At 40.6% G+C, this 24,000-nt stretch overlaps 2 protein-coding genes across 2 annotated transcripts in view; both read right to left on the bottom strand.

The window, feature by feature from the left end:
- Window positions 1–12,165, bottom strand: part of flt4 (fms related receptor tyrosine kinase 4) — a 46,769-nt gene extending 34,604 nt beyond the window's left edge. The window contains exon 1 of the mRNA XM_042419518.1: window positions 11,800–12,165. Within this exon, the coding sequence (XP_042275452.1) occupies window positions 11,800–11,857 (58 nt within the window). The 5' untranslated portion in view covers window positions 11,858–12,165. The remainder of the gene's footprint in view (window positions 1–11,799) is intronic.
- A 3,826-nt stretch (window positions 12,166–15,991) lies between these two features.
- Window positions 15,992–22,480, bottom strand: trim105 (tripartite motif containing 105). The gene is made up of 7 exons (XM_042419868.1): window positions 22,368–22,480; window positions 21,506–21,848; window positions 19,648–19,743; window positions 18,675–18,908; window positions 18,504–18,517; window positions 17,897–18,012; window positions 15,992–17,641 (listed from the first exon to the last, which is right to left on the bottom strand). The coding sequence occupies exons 2-7, from the start codon at window positions 21,788–21,790 to the stop codon at window positions 17,082–17,084; spliced, it is 1,305 nt and encodes a 434-aa protein (XP_042275802.1). The 5' UTR covers window positions 21,791–21,848; window positions 22,368–22,480; the 3' UTR covers window positions 15,992–17,081.
- Between the last annotated feature and the right edge of the window lie 1,520 nt (window positions 22,481–24,000).

The following is a 24,000-nucleotide window of genomic DNA, read 5'->3' as shown; positions in this document are numbered from 1 at the left end:
TCTATCACAGTGCAGCAAGGGTGTCACACACCGGAGGGCAGAGACAGCATTACACCCACACTAAAAGCTCTTCGAAGTCAAGCAAAACAGTTCGCAGATCATTCCGACTGATAAGATTCATACACGCCAGTGTTTTCCTGACACAGTCTATTTCCAATGTTAGTTTAAGGTTAACGTGCTCCACATTACTGTACTTGTCAAGACTTTGGATCTCTTATAAATCACTTGTCATGTTAAGTGGCTCTCTCATAACCGCTGAAGGAGGTGCTGCAAAGTCGTAATTTAATGTGTGCTGGGTTACACATGGCTGCAGGCCAAAACAGCCACCAACTTCTTTGTTGCTTGGACACTTTAGATTGATGAGAGGTGAGAAGAGGGCATTTCTAGTCTGTACATACTGTAGGTGAGTCTCACCCGTGATGCTCCAGGAGCTGCTAGTTCTCACATCTTTTGTTTCACAATGATGAAAAGGGTGGGTGCCAGATGTCAACATCTTCCATATGGATGTAACGTATAATGTGTACACTATGTTTCCAAACTGTGAGACGCCAGATAGGGAGGACTGTCAGCCTGTCAGCTACGCAAATGGTTTGAGAAATAATCCCATTAATAGTTGTTTGCATTCTGTCAAATATAATTTAAAGCACACGTTGCTCCAATGTATAGCTACGTGAAGTGAATGCCAAAGTAAACCAAACACATCAATTCATAGACATTCATGGCTGATAACATATCTTGTCATGATAATAAACACATTTTCCTGCCGTGACCTTTTAATGCTGTGTTTCATGGCAGATGTCAGTATTGTTATGATTGTCATCAGTCAGTGAGCTCATTTGTCTTAACATGGATTAAATAGTGGTGTAAAAAAAAAAAAGGCTAACAGTCTATTGTAGAAGCTTAATTTCTGAGCAGCAGTTTCAGCTGGAGGACAGTTATGTAGGTGGACAGTGAGTAAGCACAGCTGCAGCTGTGAACTCTAGTTTAAGGGGACGGTGTTGCTCCTCTGTACACATGGCTGCAGCTTCAACATGAAAAGAAAAACTGACTCAATAAACTCTGAGTACAAGGCAATATCAACAAAACATGTTTCAGTTTATTCTTGAATTTAAACTTCAACTAAATTTCCTTTCATTTATTTCAAAAGCCCATGCTAGGGATTAGGTTTTACCTCTTTAATTACGTAGACTCTACATTATTCTGAACAATTTAGAATGAATGCTGCAGTGTTTCAAATGTTTGAACATATTTTATGAGTTTCCAAGCAGCCACTGCTTTGCATGAGATATCAAAAGTAATCACTATAGACTCTCTTAAATTGTACAATTCATCACAGTGAACATCTTGTCTGCATTCATTTTTGTCAGTGTTTTGTCATCATTGCATTATAATGCAGTTATAAGTGAAATGAAATGAAACTCGTAATGACAATGTAATTCTGACATAAACAAATGCAGAGTTGATGGTAATTGCCACAAATTACAATTCATCAGAAAGTAAAGAGTCTGCTAATCAGTTTTCAAATTGAAAATAAATTAGTGGAGACCAGTTCCGCCTGAAGGTCACAACGAGACAGATAGATTTATCTGACAACAATAAAAGTACATGAAAGACTGCAGTCACCCATTCCTGACATATAATTAAATTACTGAGGATAAAAACATAATAAAGCTAAAAGCTTATAGAGGGCCACGAATGCATTAAAAAGTTTAACACATAACCACATGGCATGCAAAATGGTTAGCAGACGGGATGAACCAATCCGATCCATGGTTCCACATTAAATATATCTTTCTATCCTGCTCCATACATTTACAGCGTAGGCTAACATGCATAAAGCTACTGCTAATACTACACTACTTCCATTTTAATGTGAGAGCAGTAGTAGGCCTTACTGTACTATACCTTTTTGACATTTGCATTCGCTAACGTTAGCTAATGTAAAATTGACTCTGCAGGGTTGTTCCTCAAACTAGATTAAAACCTCTTCTACATGTTCATAAAGCTTAGGCTACAATTTAAACAAAAACAATGCTGTATGAACATCTCTGCTGTGTAATTACATTTCATGTTCCTGTACACATAGAAGAGTGACAGAAGAATTACCAGTGCTCTTTTAGTGGGAAAAAAGAGACTTGGAGAGTTGGGGTATCAGAATCAGTATTTGGAGTCACATTGGTGCATCCCAGTTAGCAGTAGGCTAATGTAAAGTATAAGTGTTTTATTGTAAATGAGCTAAAACATGCAAAATCGCTGGTATGGCCTTCCATTTAAATCCTATTTGCAGATCATTTTCTGTAGCTAACTGAAACTGAAAGGGACATGATATACCTATTCATAATGATTGCATGGTCTAAAAACTCAAATGGATGGTGATTGGCTTGTTGACAACCACTTTACAAATGTGAACACAGGGCAGAGAGCCAAAAAACAGTTCAGCTTGGTTTCTCTCTTTTCTCATGCATTCCAGCTGGTGGTGCCGAGATAAGCAGCAGCTTTGGCTGATTAGCTTCTACAACAAAAAAGCAACATCATTTTTTGACCTACAAAGATAAAACACAATATTTCTAAAAAAAAAAAAAAAAAAATGAAGATAGCCCGTGCACAGCAATGCCTCTCTCCTGGGTACCAGCTGATGCAAGGCAAATTACAGAAAATCAAAAAAGTATTTCAGCATACACCAAGATAGTAGAATAGACGCTATTTTATAAAATAAAAATTTATGAAAAAGTGTCTATCCTAGTATCCTGGCTGAAATTCTTTTTTTATTTTCCACAATACTTGTAAGTTGACTTACTTCTTCTGTTATTGGATGATTACACAGGGCATAAACACACAAGTTTGGATGTGTAAAATCTTTCAGACAGATTAACGCCACATTAACAGTCGCTAAAGTTAATCTTGTAGACAATTTTCTATGTTTCAAACACTTGAAACGATAATGACTCCTGTGACATTATAAATCGTGTGATCCAGCTCATCGCCTTCACAATATCTGACACTTTTATCACTTTAGACTGTCAGAAATAATTAAACTGTGACTTTAACACTTAATGAAGCCTTTTAAAAAAAGAACTCTTCATTGAAAGTCGTTTGACACAGTTCTGTCTGGGAGAAACAGCTCACTGAACATGCCCTTGTAAAATCCTGACATTGCTCTTGAGAAATGTGATTTCTCTGTTGTTGTGAAAACCCATTCTCGCTGCGGGAGTAATGTGTGTGTACCCTTCACCAGCAAACATGAAGGTTTGAGTGGTCTAAAAACCTTTTCAGACTAGTATAAAGAAAGGATAAGTGCATTTGTAGGTATGTAATTCAGATAAAGATGAGGCAGTCTGGTTGGTCTCATTCTCAACAATGCCAACCATGTGACAGGGATCACATCAAGATGGTTACATTTGACACATTGGTTCACACAGCTGGCCTTTCTGCCTTTTCTATGCTGCATGCCTCTATCATGATGGAAGTGCCAGATGTATATATGTGAGCTAGTAGTTAGAATTCTTCAAGGACAATTATGTCCGTTCACTCAGCGTGTGCGTTGGGCTGCACTTTGATGTGTCAGCTTCACATACCTGGTTGACAGGGAGGAAAGATGTGCAACTGGCTACAAGTCAGCTGAAACGTGTAAATAGCATGCCAGAGAAAGATCTACAGTAGCTCTTTATTCACGTTGTAAAGGCTGGAATACCATGCGCTGCAGAGGACTGCTGCATCCAAGAGTTTTACAACAAATGTGTGCTGTAAAATATGATAAAAATGTGAAATTTGTAAGGCTGCAAAATGTAAAAGTAATTCATTTTGGATTTTTCTGCAAAATATGTGCAGTTTCACATATTGTTGAGGTTTCCTATCAGGCTCATTCCCTGCATTAAAGCTGCAAAATCAGTCATGGTGGCCTGGTGGTCTTTTTAACGCATACCATGTTACTGCAATGTACCCTGTTGGAATCTGGCCAGGGATCTTTTGTTGCATGTTATCCCTTCTCTTTCTGCCTTCAAATTTCCTGTATGGTTCTCTGCTGTACCCTATCAAATAAAGACCGAAAAAGTAAAAAAGGAAACTGCAACATATTCTTTTTAAAATGCAGTAACACAAACAAATCATCTCAAATCACTTGTTCCAACTCCTGTCCCTGTGTCTGTGTATGAAGAGAAAGTGTATGATTTTTTTTAAAACAACACCACCCAAGTGTGGCTTTCTAATGCTGTAAATAATGAAAAGTTCCTACAAATAAATCCACAAAGTTACAAAAGGTGATGACTTCTATTCAAACTTATTACATGCTTGTTTTGTGAGGAGTTGTGGCAATTTGAACTGTAGAATTGCTCAGGTGGGATGCCTTTGCATTATGTGCATTCATCTTATCCTTGGCTGATCTCTCTTCATGGCTCATACTGGTGGTTTTGTCACAGTCAGGGAATATTGACACTGGACTTCCCAGCCTATAGGGGACACCTGCTGATAAATTACACAGGTTTACTTAAGTCACTTTAGGGGTATTTACACAGATTTACATTCATTTCCTGGTGACTTAACCTAACCATAACTACTACTTGCCTAAACCCAACCCTTACCCTAACCTTAACCACTGACCAACAAGCCATCCCCAATCAACTGGTCTTAAGTCTGGTGTGTGTCCCTGAAAGTGACTTAAGTCATAACAACAGATTTACGTTCCCACAACATGAGGAATACCCGGTACACACACACATACATACATACACACACAGGGGAAGGAGCCTAGCCTCCATAAGGCACTCTAAGCCAGTTAAAAATGTAAAGCTTCTCTGACAAGCAGACAGATACAAGGCAGGCAGGAGTCAAGAGCATCAAAGGTACGTGTGAAGATGAGAGATCCCTATCTCCGCAGGCACGACGGAGGGCACATTAAAGCTCGTGTGAAAAGCGGCACAGTGTTTTTCATTGCGAGCAAATTTCCTGTTTTCTTTATCATGTTCACGCTTCTCCCACTTCCCTTTTTCATGGACGGTGAAGGAGATGTTGCCGTTAGTGTTTCCTCGCTCCTCTGTAGTTTTGTCTCTGATCAGTCACATGACAGGAACAGGAAAAGAGGAACCTTGTGTAAACAAATAAAGCTTTTCTCAGAGCCTCAGTTTGGCCGAAAGTATGCGATGTAGGAGTTGTTTAAAAACATTTCATAGATATATGTGTGGTGTTGAACTGCATAAATGAATGAAATGCATTGGGTGCTCCATGCGATTTCTTTTCTATATAGAAAGCTGTCTATATAGACATCTTTCATGACACGAGGGTTGAACACACTTAAATGAGACTGCAAATGCATTAACTGGAACTGAATTTGATGCTTTCTGGAGGTTGTTAGGGTTAAAGAGCAATATGTAGGTGACTGTGCAGTTACACAGTTATTTCAGTGATTTATTTCAGTTATTTCACAGTATCTGGCAAAGGGCCAAGGCTGGGGCACTCTGAAATAGTCCTGTGTGTCCGGCTGGGGATGGGAGGCCATGCAGGCCACGGAGCAGACCTGCTCTCTGGATGTGGAGTCAGCCAGCCTCAGGCGATAACATACTCTCTCTTGCTCCCTCTGAAAGAAATAAAGTCCGCTTCCTCTGTCATCTGGACACAAGGCCGGGCCAAGCCAGGCGACGGGCTGACTGGCAGCCCAGCTTTGATTTCATTGTTACTATGGAGAGGGATGACATCCACTACGTCCCTGTCCTCTCCACTATTGGGGGAGTTCGGCCTTTCCAACATCCTGCCAGAGGAGGGGTGCAAAATTAAGGATGCGGCGACAGGCCATCTGGGCCGGCTTCCTATGTTTAAAACCTCCGTCCCTGACTAAATCTTCCTGTACCTGCCTCACAGGCACACCGGACAGCCCAAGCTCTTCCTCTGTGGTGGCCCATTTTTTGCATGTCATCGTTTTTATCATTGAGAAATGGTTTCCCTTTCTGAGAAGGAAACTAAACATATTCTGGTAAAGGCTTTGGCCTGGCTCCTAAATCGTCTGTCTGGCGATAACATTTCTGTTGGGATACATCTAAAATATCTGCAAAAGCAAGTGCCAAAGATTAACAATCCCGGCCTGCTGTGATGGCTTGCACGCTCCTAAAACTCATGCTGCGACTGCTCAGAGGCCAAACTTTGAGGAGCCCCATTACTGTGCTTGTTACCTAATTCCTGGAGATTCATGGCATAAACAAGTCTCTACTGCCGTGTCAGATGCCCCAGTGAGCTAAATCACTGCGGCAGCTTAAGTCGCCGCAGAAAACAAGGGCAAAGAGTGCCGGGTCAACAATTTGGTGCTGAATGCCTAAAGGGAGGGAAGCTGGCAATTTCCTCAGGCTTTGCCAATGGACTCTTTCCCATGAACCCCAAGCGACCTTCAATGACAAGGCAAGAGGTGTGATTGTCCAATGAAACGCTGCACACACTTCCAAGTCACAATCATACAGCTGCCTGAGACTGAGCAGCAATTTGAACATAATAGTGACAGTGGCTCTCGTTAAACTGATAAGTGCTCTACATGAGTCTTGTTTCTAAGCAACGCAAGCACTTTGGAGTGTTGTAATACCCATGTAACAGCCATTGTGTCCCAGGATTGAGTTTCCGCCTTCAGAACGTGTGTGGAGGGATCAACCAATAAAGGCAATAGATGCCACAAAGCAATTTTCCTTCAGTGTCTGACAGCACTACTTAAAATAAATGTCTTTTAACTGGCTGTTACAGGAGCTGAATCCTGTGCAATTAATCTTGCAGTGAAATGTCAAGAAAATATGTAAAGTTGACAACAAAGGTAAGTATTTGAGAACTAGTATTCCCTGATCCAACAACCTGATTATTCTGGACTCTCTCATTTGTTGATAAAACCGTCTCACTGTCATATCAAATCCTACTTGGAAGATTTAAGCTGCACAGAAAAATGTGAAGCAGTCCTCATGATTGTTTTTTTGTGTCAATTTATGGCAGTAGCAACATATAATTTGTTTCATCTTCCAGGTAAAAGCACTTATAGGTATAATTGTGTACATCACCTCTTCATGTGTGGGCTAATACACTCAGAGAGTCATAGTTCAAGCACTCAGTGAGTGAAAAGCCTCACGAAAATTCATTTCTGACTTTCTTTGTGCTTCATCTACTGCAATATGACACTCAGGCCTGCATGAACGTGATGGAAAGGACAGATGAGATAGAAATAAAATCAATAGGTTAAACGTCCTCTGCATGGCAATTATTCCAAGTGTGGGAGAGTATTTTAAGAACACTATTTCTGTAGGAAAAATGTACATCATTAGAACAAAATGGGTGCCCTGCTGCAGCTAACATTTCATTTGCACAGTAGGGATACTGAAAATTCCCCCCACCAGGATAATCCTGAATGAACATCCTTTAAAAAGTGTTAATCTCTTTTATTGTGCGACTCGTTCCTTGTGACAGACAACAGTCCTTTTGATTCTGATACAAGAAAGAGAAAATATTATGTGTCATAATAAGAGGACAATAACTGTTCAAACGTGTAAAATTTGTTGTGGTGGGTCAAGAAATGAGAGGGCCATTTACATAACAAGACTAAAAGAGTCTATCATCATCTGTCACATTAGAGGCTTTATGAGGCTGTATTAAGGTTTAGCAGTGGTTTTAGCTAAATGCTAATGTGTGCATACTAATATGCTCACAATGACAACGCTATAATATTGATGTTTAGTAGGTATGATGCATAGACTGTATATAAAGATGGACGTAGCGAGGTGTGACATCACCCATTGGTTTGCACTGTAGTGGGTTTGAAGCTTATGGTTGGCGCCATTCTTTCCGTTAGGAGCCAGGACCTTTCAAATAAGGAGTGCAGGGTGTTGCCTTTCATGCTCTGGAAACACACCCCGCTACCTCGGACCAAAGCAATTGCTAGCTTACTGGGAACACGGAGCAGTGCACACTTGGGCTAACATTAGCTACTTTAGCTAAATTGTGCTAATAATCAAGAAACATTAAACTTACCAAAAGCCACATCAAAGCCACTATAAGTCTTCAGATATTAACGGAGCAATAATTCCAAAATGACCACTAGCACACTTATTACAGCACCACAATGACTCTTTGAAAAAAAATATTGACTTAGTATTTCTAGAGAGAGGTTGACGCTTTTTGTTTAGTTATTAGAATTCACCCTGAGGGGTACATGAGTGTGTGTACCAAATGTCATGGCAATCTGTTCAACACTTGGTGGGACATTTCATTCAAAGCCACAAATGTCAACCTCATGGTGGCGCTAAAGGGAATGTTAGGGGATCATCTAAGTCAGTAGGATTCATCCTCTGAACACCATGGAAATCTACCAAATCTCCAGACTGGAATTTGACATTTGAATGGCAATCCATTCAAAAGTTATCAGGATATAGTGTTAAGTTAACTAAAAGCCTAAAATGTCAACCTAATGGTGGCACTAGATGAAAAGTCCGGGGATCAACAAAATCAGTAGGACTCAACCTCCATGGGACCATGCACGAAATCCATCTGTTCAACAGTTATTGAGATACTTCAGTCTTGACCGAAGTGGTGGAATGACAGATCAAAACAACATTTCCAAGAGCCATCCCACTAACATGGCTAAAAACCGGGCACTGAAAACATGGAAGGGTCAGAAATATGGAAACAAAAATACCACAGATGGTTTTCATCAACTATCTAACACCAACTTGGACACATATTTGGCTTTTGCTGCAGATTCCTGGTGTTGAAAGAGCTTATCTCTCAGCCCTAGTCACATATAGGGGTGTTGGTGCTTTAACATGATGAGAAAGTGAGTGACCAGACATACAAATGCCCCAGGGGCCTCGCTACTCCATGCCAGTGATGAGTGAGGCACCGGACTCCCTATTTATTTGGACTTTACTGCAGCGAGCTTCCCACATGGAGCAGCAGCATTCCTCTCACGTCCGAACTGCTCTCCAGCTGATAGAACAAGATATTCAAGGACAGACACTGAGGTCCGTTCCTCGGAGTCCTGAGGTTGAATCCTGAGATCAGTGCTGAGAATAGGGGGCTATTGTTGGCTAAAACAACTCAACCTCTATAAGTGGACGACTAGAATAATACCCAGAGTTGAGAGTCAGATTTCTGGGATGATCTGATCAAGCAGAGGTATGCGTACAGAAAACACTCTGCTAAAAGCAATATCAGCACTATGCACCCAAGACACAGAGTAAGCCAAAGATCATTCTTCTCTAGAGCTCAGCTTTAGAAAAAAAAAAAGATTCACTGCTTTCATGTGTGGCTTCTTTAATCAGAAAGGTTTTCAATAACCAATTACGCTCCAAAAAAAAAAAGGAAATTGAGAGGAGATGAATCAACCAGTGATTCACAATTAATTTCAGTAGTATCCTATCCTATCCTAACCCACCAAGATGTCTTTTTTTAATAGGACAAAAATACTCTAGATATATAATAAATGTTTTGGAACCACCGTAATTCAAACCAGAGACAAAGCGTGACAGGAGGGTGGCAGAAAATGGCTAAGGGTCATATCTTGAAGCTCCATAAATGCAGTTGCAGTGTAAATTACACAATTACAACACCCTCCACCCCCTCCTAAAATGACAATCACTTCTGGGTTGGCAGGTCTACAATCCACTTTCCATCAATCTTCTCCTTTGATCATAATAATAGGAAGCCAGAAGCCAGTGCTCTCATCATGCTTGCATCATCAAACTCCATCTCAGAGCTGTCTTTTTAATGTCACATATTTTTATTTTGTCAAAAAAAAAAAAGCTGATGGTTAAAAGGGTTAAGAACACCCTCCAAGTGCAATCTGTGAATATTCAAGAGACTAAATATCTTAAAAAAAAATGTTATTTAACAGTCAGAACACAGACAAAAAAGTAAATTGCTGCGTTCAAGGTTCATCCTTTCTGTTGTGCTCCGAATTCATGAGGGAAAAAAGACGAAGAAAAGAAACATTTTACATGAACGCTACCTTCCTAGTGTATCAAGACCATTTTTAATCCTTAAGGACATTAAAAACATTTAATAATAATACAACCTTTAAAACCAGTTTGATTTGAAGCTTTGGGCAAAAACCAAGCTAGAAAATGTCTCACCTCTCTACCTTAATGTGGCACTCAGTCTCACAGGTACATGCTGAGAAGCTGTGATTGAAAAATGTGTCTCTGATATGAAGCTAGTGGTTATTTCTGCCTCTGGGATAGTTCTGAGACTCAATTTAACAAAGATGAGACCTTGCATGGTTGAAATAACAGGCCTGCAAATAAATTTTTCAACAGAAAACACCACACATATGCTAATAGGCACGTCCAGTTTGCGTGATTACAGAAATGTCAGACAGAGTTTTTCAATTCCAAGGTACATATTGTGGAATAATGAGAAAGACCCCTATTGCAAAAGTTTGGATACAGCCTAAAAAGAATATGTGGTCACGTGAAAAGAATTTCAGACTTCCATTTGTCACACATTATAAAATCTATCATCACTGAGAGTCAATAATGTTTACTGTTAGGGCTTTTCAAGAGGCCAAAGAGGAATAATTGATTTTGTGAGGCCATTAGTCCTCATTCCTCTCTGAAAAACAGTGCCTGCCGAATGTGACCCACCCAGCACAGCTCAGTGATATTTATGAAAGGAGCGACAGCCATCCCTCCACCCCGCAGTTATGATTTGGGGAGCCATATGGCAGCCGACTGCCCCTCACAAAAGTATCCTCTGTTCTTTATGAACAACTGTTCAACAGCAAGCAGTGATGAACAACTCAGACATGCACGTACAGTCACTGTGCAAGACTGTAAACAACCTCAGCCTCAACTCAGTAATAGGGTCAATAAGAGGAGCCTGTTTCAAGTATGTGATGTAAAATAATGAACTGAAAACAATGTTCTTTATGTTATTTAGTCAGTAGTCTTTAGCCTCAGTTGTTTCAGGAATTTTCTAAACATCAGTGATGGGAAAAAAGCACATAGAGAGGCAGATCACACTGGAAACACCAAGAAATTCTTTGAACAAGCTGGTTTGTTCTGGATACAGGGGACATTCTCTCACCTTTCACTTGCTTTGTAAAATATATGGTTACATAAAAAGACTACTCTGAGAGACTTGACCCCCCCCCCCCCCACCCCACCCCCACCACCTCCACCACCTCCACCACCCTTCTCCTACACATATCAGTCCAATCTAGACAGTCAGCTCTCCTCCCCATGTGACCCACACATTCAGAATTATTTTTTTCCTCCTCCTGAGTTTAGCATCATCAATTAACAGCTGCATCTTTATCAAAAAACAACAACAGCATGCCTCCCCCTAGTGCCTATCTGCGTGCTGACTTGAGAAACTCCCACCGGATTCCTTATTAATTCAGTCCCACGTTGGGAGGCAAAGATGCAAACTTTGTATCATTTATGAGCGATAAACTGCGCTTAGCTCATAGTGAGAAAATCCATGTGCACTGTAAATGCAATAGAAAGGGTTCAAAGTAAAGGTGTATGAGAAGTTTTTGATCGAGCATGGTGCATTAGTTTTAAATCTTTAAATATCCCGTTCCGGATCACATTAATGAAACAGAATTAAACAATAAGTTGGTCTAGGTATAATTAAGAAAAGCCGAAATTCAGGCTCTATCTGGTTCCACTTTTACGCCGAAGATTAACATGAATAAAACTTTGAGCTTCTAAAATTAAAGTTCAATCAGCAGCGGATCAATATTTACTGAGAGTCAGTGCAAACAGACAGCTCGACCTTTCCCTTCATTAGAAAAAGTAAAAAGTTTGTGCGCTCAGAAACTTTCAGACTTGCTCTAAGTCTCCTCACCTGAGGCATATGCAATTCCAATCCAAGTCCGACAGAAAAACGTAAAATCTGTCTTCATCTCCAGATCTCCGGTCCCAGAAGTGCAGCAGGTTGAGCGTATGTTTCTTCTAAAAACTCCCGTTAGTTTTTTTTTAAGTGTTGGCGGAGACAGTGCAGAGGTGGTTTGAATGAACGTCCGCGGATGGGAAAACTCAGGTGAACCTCGGCCAATCGATGCCTGGCTGTAGCGACTCTGCACACAGAGGACAGCGCCGAAATGCTGAGGAAAACAAGAAGGGGGGAAAAAACGTCTTTTTTTCCGGTTTGTCAAAAGGATGCATAAGGCACTGAATGGGATTTACAATGATTTCCCTTTCCTTTGCTCGTGACTGGAGCGCACGCACACCCACCTATCCAGTTCATAAAACAAGCTGAATTGGAGGGGTGTGTGTGTGTGTGTGTGAGTGTGTTGGTGGGTGTAAGGGGAGGGGGGTCCCCCTAACATCCATGACAAATTTCCTTCCTGCAAGCTCCAATTCGTTTCATCCTTTACGTTAAATACCTTATAGTATATTATAGATTGCTAAGTGTAACAAAGTACAATACAACACTAAAAATTCAATGATGAGAGACTTTGGGATGCCTCAGTGCGAAAATGCTTGATATTGATTTTCATTTCATGACTTTCTCAAGGGATTTAAATGCCAGCTGACATTCAAATAGCTCAGCAGGTGATCCTAATACCATCAGAAATCTTTGTAAAGCCACCACAGCAATACTGCAGTGTCACTGTAGGAAGCGAGCAAATACCACATGATAAAGCCAAGACACAGTCTCTAGAGGAATATTAGAAGGAATATTAAAAGTTTTCTCCCTTGGTCAGCTGTCTTTAATCCACAAAGTAATAGTTGTTTTTTTCTCTCTTGATGATAAGGTCTACAGTATCTGCTCAGATCAAATGTCTGCCGTTAATTTGAGGAGAAAATGTATCTTTATGACTTAGAAAACAAATTTTTCCAGATGTTCAACAAACTAAAGCTGAGCAGAGGTGCTCGGGGAATAGTTCTCTATTAAGAGTGTGTAATTATTCTTGTGAAGGGGTCAGATGTAATGATGCCTCCACTGAAACTAAACTGAGCAGCCTTGTCCAAGTCCTGTTAACCCCATCCACCCACTCATTCGTCTTCCTCAGGGAGTCCACAGAGTGTGAATGAGAATCATGTACTAAGAGCACAACATGCCCGTAGTGTGCATCAGCCCTGTTTTATGTTACAGAGAGAGAGAGGGGAGGGGAGGGGGGGTTGAAAATTGAAAAGCCATGTACCATATATTCTCTGAAATTAAAAAAAAAAAAAAGTCAAAGCAGGTCCAAGGAGTGTCCACTTCAGTGATTGGACATACACATAGATATATAGAGTTTCAGATGCTGGTGTATGTTTCATTTATTAACAATGTGGTGCAGCTGCAGCCTCGAGGTCCAGTCACACCTCTTTAGGAGCCACAGAAGAACCAGCATTCCCATTCAAGCCAGTATAATCAATCCAAAACTGCACTGCTTTCCAGCACCATGAGTGTACTGTAAAATCAATAAAATTCTGTATCTCCACCTGGAGATCCATTACACTCCTAATAAAGCTGCCTGACTCCAGACTCAGCCCTGCTTCCTAACAGTGCCTATACAGAACTGTTGAGCACCTCCGCCCCCGTCTAACCGCAGCTGTCGATAAGATGTATGAGAAAAAATATTGTTTCTCACTATGATTATGTTGGGATTCTCAGTGATTTAGATAGAAGACTTTGAGCGGACCAGAGCCGTGAAGAACCTACCATCAGGAGTGTGTGGAATAACAGGGAATCAAAGGATCATTGCGTGTTATTGTGGGCATGTGTTTCCCCCTAAATCCCTTGCGGCAATCCACCTCTGTGACCTTAAAACACAATGTTGTGATTGAATGGTTGTAATTAAAATGTTCCCCTGGTTTTAGCCCTGCAGCGCTTTTCGGCTTCAGAGGAAAATAAACACACTAAATCGAACTGATATTCTAACAAAGCTTTGTCCAGGGAGTTACCAAATCTCATCAGAAATATAAAACAGATAATTCCATAAACGCATGAAAACACTTGAGTGGCCAATATAATAATGAACTGCGCACATGAGCATTCAGACAACAGAGATAACAAACAATAACCCCTATGCAGGATAGCATGACCGCCCCTGCTGTGTCAGTTGAAAAGGTCTGATTTTATAATCCCGCTGGCTCCTGAGAGACAACTGAGGACTCAAGGACTCGTCCTTGAAGTGCCAGCGCTTCATCCGGCCCATCCTTGGGTCAGGAAACACATTACAGATCAACGGCTACTATCATAGGAAGGATGTAGAGCAAGCAACTAAAATGGCTCAGTGTCTCACTGAAGTTCATGCCCATGGGCCCGTCCACTACCCTGTACTCTGCCAGCCTACTTTGAAGTAGCTGTAGCAGTTCAAGAGAGTTTATTCTTGATTTGTTTTGATTGTGGCAGCCAAAATTTCTCATCAGTCACAGGTCATGTTCACTATCATTCAGAGATTATGGCCAGCTTCTTTACTAGAAGGAGCAGTACTGCAGAATTCTTCCATGTAAATTTTTTTTACCAGCTAATTAGCTGTGAAGCTAATGCATTGAGAGGAATGCAAACTCAAATAAAATTCCTTTCAAAGCAAATGGTACCTGGAGTTTGAATCCTTTCATTTAACTACAACTTTTCACAATCCACAGTTGATTTAAACCTACTTTAAGCTTTTTTTGGCCACTTGGGAAGACTGCAACACGCTGTCAACATAACAATGACATATAATCTATCGCCTTATGATGTTGATATAGCAAATGTGTTAGCAAATAGTTGCTAAATGGCACACCCAGCACACAGACCAACAATAGCATTCACTTGGAGTTGTGTTTCTGTCTACTCAGTGATGTAAGACCAATATTGACTCTCCTTTTAGCTCTGTTTTGCTCTCCACCAACTTCTGAAGGAATTATCTGGCTCATTAGCTGCTAAATGCTCCACTATATGTTCACCAGCTGGTCGCTAACTTTGTCTGTCTGCTGTTTGGTGCTGAGCAGATAGTGTTCAGTGTTTATCAGAGATTTTTTTGTGAAAACAACTGCGTGCTGCTGGAAAGGAAGTTGATGAGGGCGGTGAGACTGAACCAAAACAGTTTCAACCAAAACCATACCCTGAAAGACGCTAAAATGCTCCATAGAGCTGTGGTTAACTGCAGAGTTTGGTAATAATTCTCTGTGAGTTTGTCGCTGAGTAAAAACTTTCACATTACATTTAATTATTTTTTTTCCTCCACTGTTCCAGGAATAGTTTGACTTCTCGGGAAATATGCTTATTTGCTTTTTGAGAGTCAGATGAGGAGATCAATACCACTCTCATATCTGTGGTTGAAGCTGGCAGTTGCTTCATATTTACCCTACCTATCAATCCTCTCATCTCATTCTTGGCATCAAAGCAAATAAGCATATTTTCCAAAATGTTGAACTATTCTTTTAATATAAAAATACTGATTATGTATATACTGTATAGACCTCTATAGTTTCCAAGAAGAGCAACAGGATGAGGAGCTAAAACATTTGGACATAGAGTCTCTCTTTATATATTTCTTTCACTATACAGCAGGCTCTCTTCAATTCAGGAGATGGAGTTGAGTTTAATTTGCATTTATAGGTCAAACTAAGTGACTACTGAGTGATAAATATGTCATAAATGCACCCACACTATGCGGCCGCTATGCAGGAAAAGCATGGGTCCCACTGTGGTGCAGTTCATTGTGCCACTTTCCAGTCAGCAGAGGAGGCAGCAGTATCCTGCTTTAGCATGCCCCCGAGGCCCGTTGCGCAGCCCAGAGGCATCCCCACTGTCATTCTGTTTATCTGACCTTTCACCTGGCAGGAGGAAACAGGACGTCGGTGCTCTTGTGTGTTTGTGAAGATAACCGAGAGCCCGCCTATTCTTGTGGTTTAACTGTCAGAGATGGCTCATGTATTCAAAAGTTCCAGTCCAGGTGCAGGAGTGTCATTCTACCCCCACTGTCGCTCTTACGAAATGGCTTTGGATTCTCGTCAACCCCAGCGTTCATACTCGACTGTTTTGCTTTGATGATGCTTAATAACATCCTTGATCATCTCAAGTGAGGTCATGTTAAGTGTGCAGTGACACAGCTGCAGAGCAGAATCAAAGACGGTGTTTATTTAAGCAAAAGTGATTCAGTTTACTATTTGCATCTGCATGTTTTACAATAATTGAGTCATTAATCAGGAAGTGATTTAACATGGAATTTTATAAAATTCAATGTCTGCAAAGTAGAATACACTCCAGAAATTGAATCCTTACTTGAATTACATTTTAGTATTTCCTTGAGTTATACAAATTAATAGTCAACATGCATGTACCACATGTTCAAATGTAGCCACTTATAAGATGAATGTAGAAATGATGACAAATCAACAGATCTTTGATAGATGATACACTGATTACAGACTGAAGACACAACTAAAGAATTCATACAGCACTGTGAAGTTAAAGTAATCTAAAATGATTAAAAAAAAAGGAAAAACAGTTTCATTTCAGACCGATGTATAAAACATGAAGAACCATTTAATCAAACATAAAATCTCACAATGAAGTGTGCGGCTCCTTCATGCTGATTAAACACAACGATGATCAAAAAACCATTTTATAAGTGAGCCTAATGACAGTCTGAACTGATGAGATATAATTATTCAGATTATCATTTGAAAGTTCAACTATCTACAGCTGTTCGAGATATTTGGTTGAGCAGTGTTCCAGTACGCTTGGAAATGAAACTCACTAAACTTCACTATATACACTCCAAACTAACTAAACTTCATTGTATACGCTCCAAAATAGCAGAGTATTATATTGTTATGCTTTTCCTACTGAGTGTTCCATCGCATTTTGCCAAAATGCAAACTGAATGAGCCTCTTCAGAGAGTTTACAGCACAATGGATGTTTTTACATGGTGAATATGGCACCTTTCATAGCTTTCCAAGGCTTTTAAATGTTCATTTAAGATTGAAAAGCAGCATCTGGCAACATAAAATCATTTAAATATGGAATTGATTAAATGTCTTATGAGAACAGCCTGGAATTTTAAACTCTTGTAATATGGGACCACGATTTAAACGAGGGCAGTACTTCATCCTCTAATAGCTGAGTGATAACAGTCTTTGGTCAATAAGTGAATGGACAGCTTACACACTGAAAAGCTTGTATTGACTGCATCAACCCCCTGTTAGCCAGACAGAGCGACAGGTGGGTAATGGAGGAGCTGGATAGGCTGAGATCTCTGAGTGCTGTCGGTAATGCACGGGCTGAAGAAGGGGAACGCCTTGCCTCTAGGCCCGTTGGTGAAAGAGTAGAGCAGGCTCATGTCATCAGCGTTGAAGAAGGACACCCTCCTCTCTTCGTAGTCTAAGAAAACCCCGATCTTCTTAGGGGAAGAGGCGAGCCGCAGTCTCGTCCAGGGCTGGGTGCCGGCTGAGTACTCGTTTCCGTTACGCAGCCTCAGTGTCCAGTAGCCGCTTTCGGGGCTCAGCTTGATCCGAGTGCGTCTGTCTACAGACTCGGAAGCCACCCCAATGTCCCACTTGGACTTGGGGCCAACTTCTACCTCCCAGTAGTGTCGGCCTGACTGGAAGCCCTGGGCAGCCAGAATGTTGACACACTGGAGGAAGCGCTTGTTGTAGTCCTTGTGTGATATCATGCTGTCACATTCGACCGCCGCGGTTTTGTCTCTGGAGACTAAAATACTCGGGTGCGCTGTGTCAACATCAAATGTTAATGGTGAAGGACCTTTGGGGAGAAACAATTCATGACATTATAACTGTGATAATATTTTCCATAGTAAAATTCAACAGTGTCACGTTTTAAACTGAAAATAATACATGCAATCAATAGAACAACAGTGTCATTAATGTCATTCTTGCAACTCCAATATATTTATATAATACTATAATTTTTTCTAAGTAATTACTGCGATTGTTGAGGCAGAGGCAATTTTCAGCTCAAGTCTTTTTGTGTCTAATGAAGCACATCGGAGATCATTACCTGGATTCAAGGACTTGAACATCTTTCTCCATGAGATGTACTGTAACGGAGCCATGTATTTGTTGCTGAAAGCGTTTATATCAAACTCCGCAGCCATGTCAACCTGCACCCATGCCCTGTCAGATAAAGTAAACATACATTTAGTTAGTTACACACAGACTCATTCATTCTCAGCACAAATGCAGCTGTCTGGACAGGAAATATGGCTGGGCGATATGGATAAAATCAAATACTGTGATATTTTTGACCAGATACCTCGATATCGATATTGCGATAATATTGTAGGGATGACTATTGGTGCTTTCACAAAATATTTACACAATAAGATTTGATAAATAATTATCAGGATGTAATGACTAAGTGGGTGAAGACGAATAATAGAACAACTAGAACAGTCTGGAAAGTTCAGAAAATTACATCATTTTACTGTAATGCAGCCTTTAAAACCACAAAGTTATTTCATGCCATATTACAATATCCAAAATCTAGTCTCATATCACGATATCAATATAATATTTTGCTAAGCCCTGATGGGAAATCAAATTAGCATGTGACAGGTGCAAAAATATCAAAAGCAATTAGTCATAACACTGACATGTACACTTACCTAAGCTGTGGGAGCTAGAGGGAAGAAAAAGACAAATCACATTAATAACTGTTGTTTGAAACAAGGCTTGACAGTTACTTGGAGGCATTACATTTTTGGACAAACTTTTCATCCTCATTTGAACTTTTTCATCCTAGCAGAGGCTTGTTATCAGTAGCATCTCCACCTTACCTCAATCAGCACCGTGTTCTCATTGGCAGTGCAAGCCTGCTGGAGCGCTGTCATATTTTCCTCCAGGTCCCTCACAGCCTGCTCGGTAGCTTCAAGGTGGCGCTGCACCTTCTCCAGCTCTGCTTCCTGCTCTCTCTTTAGCTGCTCCAGCATACAGGCCTCTTCGTCGTGCAGGATCTGATGAAGTGCTCGGAATTCCCCTTGGACACGAGCCTGCAGATCTGCTCTGACTCTCTGAGGGCAGGAAGGACTCATTAATATCACAGGTCGAGGACATAGTCCATCTTTTAATGTACCACCACATTTTTTATGGACCAGTAAGGAAACTGTAAAGTGTTAGTTATGATGCCAAGTGGCTTGTTCCATTAAAGCTCTAAACATACTTCTGCAAATGTACACATCTATAAAGAGGGATTCGAAGGGTAATGAATCCACACACATCAAAGATCTATGAGTCAAACAACTACAGACTGTTTACGTGGGGAGCGATTTCCTGTTCGTCATCTCAGCACAGCATGCACAACTAACCTTGAGCCCTTATCTTTTAGCTGTCTCAGACACATTAGATGTGTTTCACTTTCTATCACCTTTGCCTGTTTACAGTTTGTCCCATGGTGAGCGGTCTTCTGTCTGCGCACCATAAGGTGAAATCAGAAGCGCTGATTTGATGCAACAATCTCCCTGTTTAAGCTAATATAGCAGAATCATTGTCATATAAGATTGTATAGGAGTAGGAGGTTTCTTATGTGTAGTTGACACACAACTAAGTCAGATGGTAGAAAGGCATTTACAGCACGCACCCAAGCACAAGCACATTATGTTTTACATATCAAAGCACAACCTGTCACTTACTACATCTGCAAACACCACTAAATATGCACAACGACATATTGGAAACAGCCATTAGGGAGAGACGTGTGTTTTCTTATCTGTTAAGTGCTGCAATCCCTTGAGTTGCCCCAGAGGAGTGTACCTTTATGGTATCCATCTTGTCTTTGTCTCTACGAATGTTATTGATGAAGTCGTCCTTCCTCAGGCGATGACTCTCCAAAGCCTGTTTCAGTTGTTTCTGCAAATCAAAACAAAAAACTGTAGCATACAGAAATACTGTGAAGAGCATCAGAGACAACTGTAAACATGGCTTACACCGAGTGATGACTCTATAATAAAGTTTCGTAAAATGATCCGTTTTTGCTGAGACTGCTGCTTTAGTTGTATGTGTGTTGACTCCCTTCCTGTGGTGAAGGTCAGAGGATGTATGTTATGGTGGTGTTGGATTAAAGGCAGAATCAGTGATTCTGGAGAGAGATTGTTGAATGCACTTTTTGTCAAATTCAGCGAATGTCTCCTCACAGTCCACTAGCTTTCTGTTCTGTGTGTGCGCTGAAAAAACATCCGGTGTTCATACACAGCCCTGGCTCTGTAAATGGGAAACAAACAAAGTGGCTCCAGCCAGTCAGCAGCACAGGACAGGGAAAGTCATCAGAGCAGCTGTCTGTGTGAGGACATGAGTCTCCCATCTCCAGCACCTGTTGAATGATGGGGGAGGGCTGGCGAAGTGGAGAGAGAGAGAGAGAGGTCGTGGCCAATTCACACAGAAAGTATTTTCTTACAGTACAGATACTCTTCCATTTTATTAAATGTATCAATCTACACTGAATCCGAGACAGTCTCACGGAGATCCCCCACGTTTTTTTACACTCAAGAGTCTGTTTTTGCCACGTTTAGTGAAGCGTAATTTGAGCAGGCAGCTGTTTAAATCATACAAATATCCCTCTGTATGTATGTTGAACTTATTAACTGTATCAATAAATCAATAAATACAACCACTGTTGATTTCTTCCTGTGGAGCCGACATGCAAACTATTTTGATTCAGTAAATTTCTGCTGTCAGTCCCCAGGAGCTGCAGCTGACAGACGGCTGCTTCTGTGGACAGAGATGTTGAACGCAGGTCGAATGAGAAGAGAGGGCGGATGGACTGTTGTGCTCACATGAGACGTAATTGCTTTTCCACTCATGATTAAATGTGAGAGGAACATAGGTGACTCTCCAGCTGACGCATCGCTTTGGATTCCACCATATTTCTCTTTTATGGTGGTTTTGGTTGTTGCCTTGGCAATGCCCATCCATGGATTTGGGGAAATGGAGCTTCTAAAGGAGCACAAAGGGTGGGGTGTATTTGTTTGGGTGTTTAGTTCAAATATCAACAATCTTCCTCCAGAATGACTGACTCTACCTTTAATCCGCCATCAAACTGAAAACTGTTTCTAATATTTTGTCCATCTTGTAAACACATAAGGAAGAGCAAAAATGTCATAACACCTTTACAACATAATTAAATCCTGTAGTCCAACAGCATAAAGTCTTATAAACAACCATTAAATTGAATCAACATCAATTAAACAATTAAAACAGTGACAAAGGTGACCAATTTATTACAGGAACTTTGCTTAGCATTAAATGACTCGGGTGTTTTTATATTTATGGTATCTCCCTGCTGTCATATATCCTGTCATGCAAAGTAATATAAAGGGAGTGGAGAGTGAACTTTGTCCTGAGCAATCCAAGCGAGATATGTGAAGGGTGGAACTACAGAGAAATAAACACAGATGTGGACTGAAACATATGTAGAATACAATTGTATTCCACTTAAACAACTCAAAGGTTACAGAGTGCTCATTTGTAATTGATCTGTTTACTTTGGACCATAAGGTTATTTGTATAAGCTTCCCAAACACTTCATAACAATGTCCAGAAGACCAAAAATAAAAAAGGCATGGAAGACAGCCAGTAGGATCATTGTTAACTATGCTGTGCAGGTGAAACTCACCTCTAGATTCTTGATGTAAGTGTCAGAGGTGGTGGCCCTGACCTTCTCCACCATGGCTGTCACAAGGTAGTTGGTTTGAAAGTGCTTGGTGCTGAACTCCTTGCGGCACTGCGGGCATGTTACAGGGCCCTGTGTTCCTCTCCAGTATCTGGTGATACAGGGTTTGCAAAAATGGTGCATACAGGCCAACATGACAGGCTCCCGGAAGAGATCGCAGCAAATGGCACAGGTCAGGTCCTCTCGGAGGCTGCCTTTGGTGGGTGTAGCAGCAGCAGCAGCAGCCATGGTGAACGGTACTTTCCTCTCCAAAGTCTGTCCAAACTGAGGAAGTGAAAGCAAAAGCCTGGAGGAACAAAGAGAGACGGGGATGAATGATCACTCCCTTCTTGACATACTGTATGTGTTTGTTCAATCAGCTGAAATAAGTAAAAAGGCAAATAAAAAGTTGACATTCTACAGCACCAGATTCCTGATGTTCATCACATGATATTTAGTTATTCATTGTCTAAACCTGGATCAAACAAAATGGGATGTGCACCTCCCCTCTTCTAGTCCAATAAGAAATCGATGCAATTAACTCTTGCACTTGCTCTTTGGAATAATATACACCGATTTCAAGCGTAACCAGGACTGGAAATCAGGTGATAATCACGGGGCACTTTAAGCCAACATGTGATTTTGTATTGTGAAAACAACGTTTGGTCGGTCCGACGTTTTGTTTTCTGCCTGCTAACGTTAGCGTTTATTAACTCCGTATGGCAGCCAGTAAACAGCCTTCTTAAGCAACATAAAATACGACGAATTAAAAAGCCATGAAATGCTGACTACAATCATCTTTTTGTTGACACTTTCATGAACTTACGTTGTCTGTTGTTCAGGGAAACGTATGGCCAAACACTTCAAAGTTGCTCCATCTGTTCTCTGATCCGTCGGCTACTGCTGCTGTTAGGAACACAGGGAACACGACGTACCGTGTACTACGCATGCGCTAAAATACAAACGTCCCTTTGATTGGTTCATATGTCAACCAGCAAAAATAATAGTTTTTGTTTTCCCCACTTGCACTCCTTTTGTGTTCCAGTTCACAAAGGCACTCTAATGTAAAACTGCTGCGCACTAAAGTTACCTTCCCTTATTACTGCAAATTTGCAGAACCACTGTGAGTGTCATATGATAAATCATTTTTCCACTTCCTTTATTATTGTATGTTTTGCAATTCTTACAAGCAGAAATGCCGAGTCCAACATTTTTCTTGCTGTATATTTTCTGATTCTTTCATCTTTTTCTCATTTTTAAAATTCATTTGTCCATGCAATGATAACCTCTGTAAACTGTGTTTTTCAATGTCTTCTCCACAATGATAATAGAAAAGGCCACTCCAGGATTTAGTATCGTACTTCCATAAAGTTTGTGGACTTACAAGAGATGTGTCTTGCTTATATTGTTACTTCACTTGGATGTTTCACTATGCAGGATGATATATGTGCAGAGTTTGACACCAGAAGACTGTTTTCACATTCATCTTCTGAAGGGGGAACATATCTCTGTGCTCACCTCACATCTGAGTTTACATACAGGATGATTTGTGGCATCACTAATTTGGAGTCAATCATGGTCCCGTATGTAAATTACACAAGTGTGATGTGGAAACTAGAAGTCTCTAGCACACACACACACACACACTGAGAATGGACTTATTTTCAGTGCCGGACTTTTCCAGCAGTTCAGTCTTTTGAAATGAACAATATTTGCATATCCTGGATTTTTCAATGAAGGAGCAGTAGATGTCTGTTTTTAAATTTCTAATTAGATAGCTGACCGTGCTGTATCAGACACACTATTATTCTGTTGGGGATCTTTAAACAAGACTAAGAGTCTAGAGCCATGCAAGCGGCTCTGTGAGTCTTTTGAACACAGTGGTGCTGAACTAAAGATGAACTAAATGCTGAACTAAAGATGATAACATGCACACAGAGACAAAGGTATAATGATCACCATGTTCAACTTTTACAATAGTCATTAGGATTCAGTCTGGGGACCATGAGTGTCTGTACAAAATTTTATGGCAAGCTATTGAGATATTTCAGTCTGGACCCACTGACATACTAATATGCCGCCAGCATGGCTGAAAATAGCACAAACAGCTTTGAAAATCCACTGACTATAATTTATGTTTAAATGTCTGATGTAAACTCCTCATGTTATTAAAAACCCTAAATTTCCAGAATCAATGCTGAGGACATGATCTCAGTGTCCTCAGTAGAAGCTACAAACCTGCTTATAATGCATCAAAAGTAGATTTCATGCAACACCAAATTTGACTGTACTGCCATTTTTAATACATATACAGTACTGTGCAAAAGTTTTAGGCACTTTAGATGTTTAGATTCTTACCTTTAAGGCAGTACCATCAGGTAGGCGTCTGATCGGTCCCAAATTTATTCTGCAGCATGACAATGACCCCAAACATGCAACCAGAGTCGAACTCTTTTCAA

The sequence above is a fragment of the Thunnus maccoyii genome, chromosome 8 (genome assembly GCF_910596095.1).
Source record: "Thunnus maccoyii chromosome 8, fThuMac1.1, whole genome shotgun sequence".
In the NCBI taxonomy this organism is placed as follows: Eukaryota; Metazoa; Chordata; class Actinopteri; order Scombriformes; family Scombridae; genus Thunnus; species Thunnus maccoyii.
The sequence above is the reverse complement of the archived record's forward strand: the minus strand, read 5'-3'. Positions and strand labels throughout refer to the sequence as shown.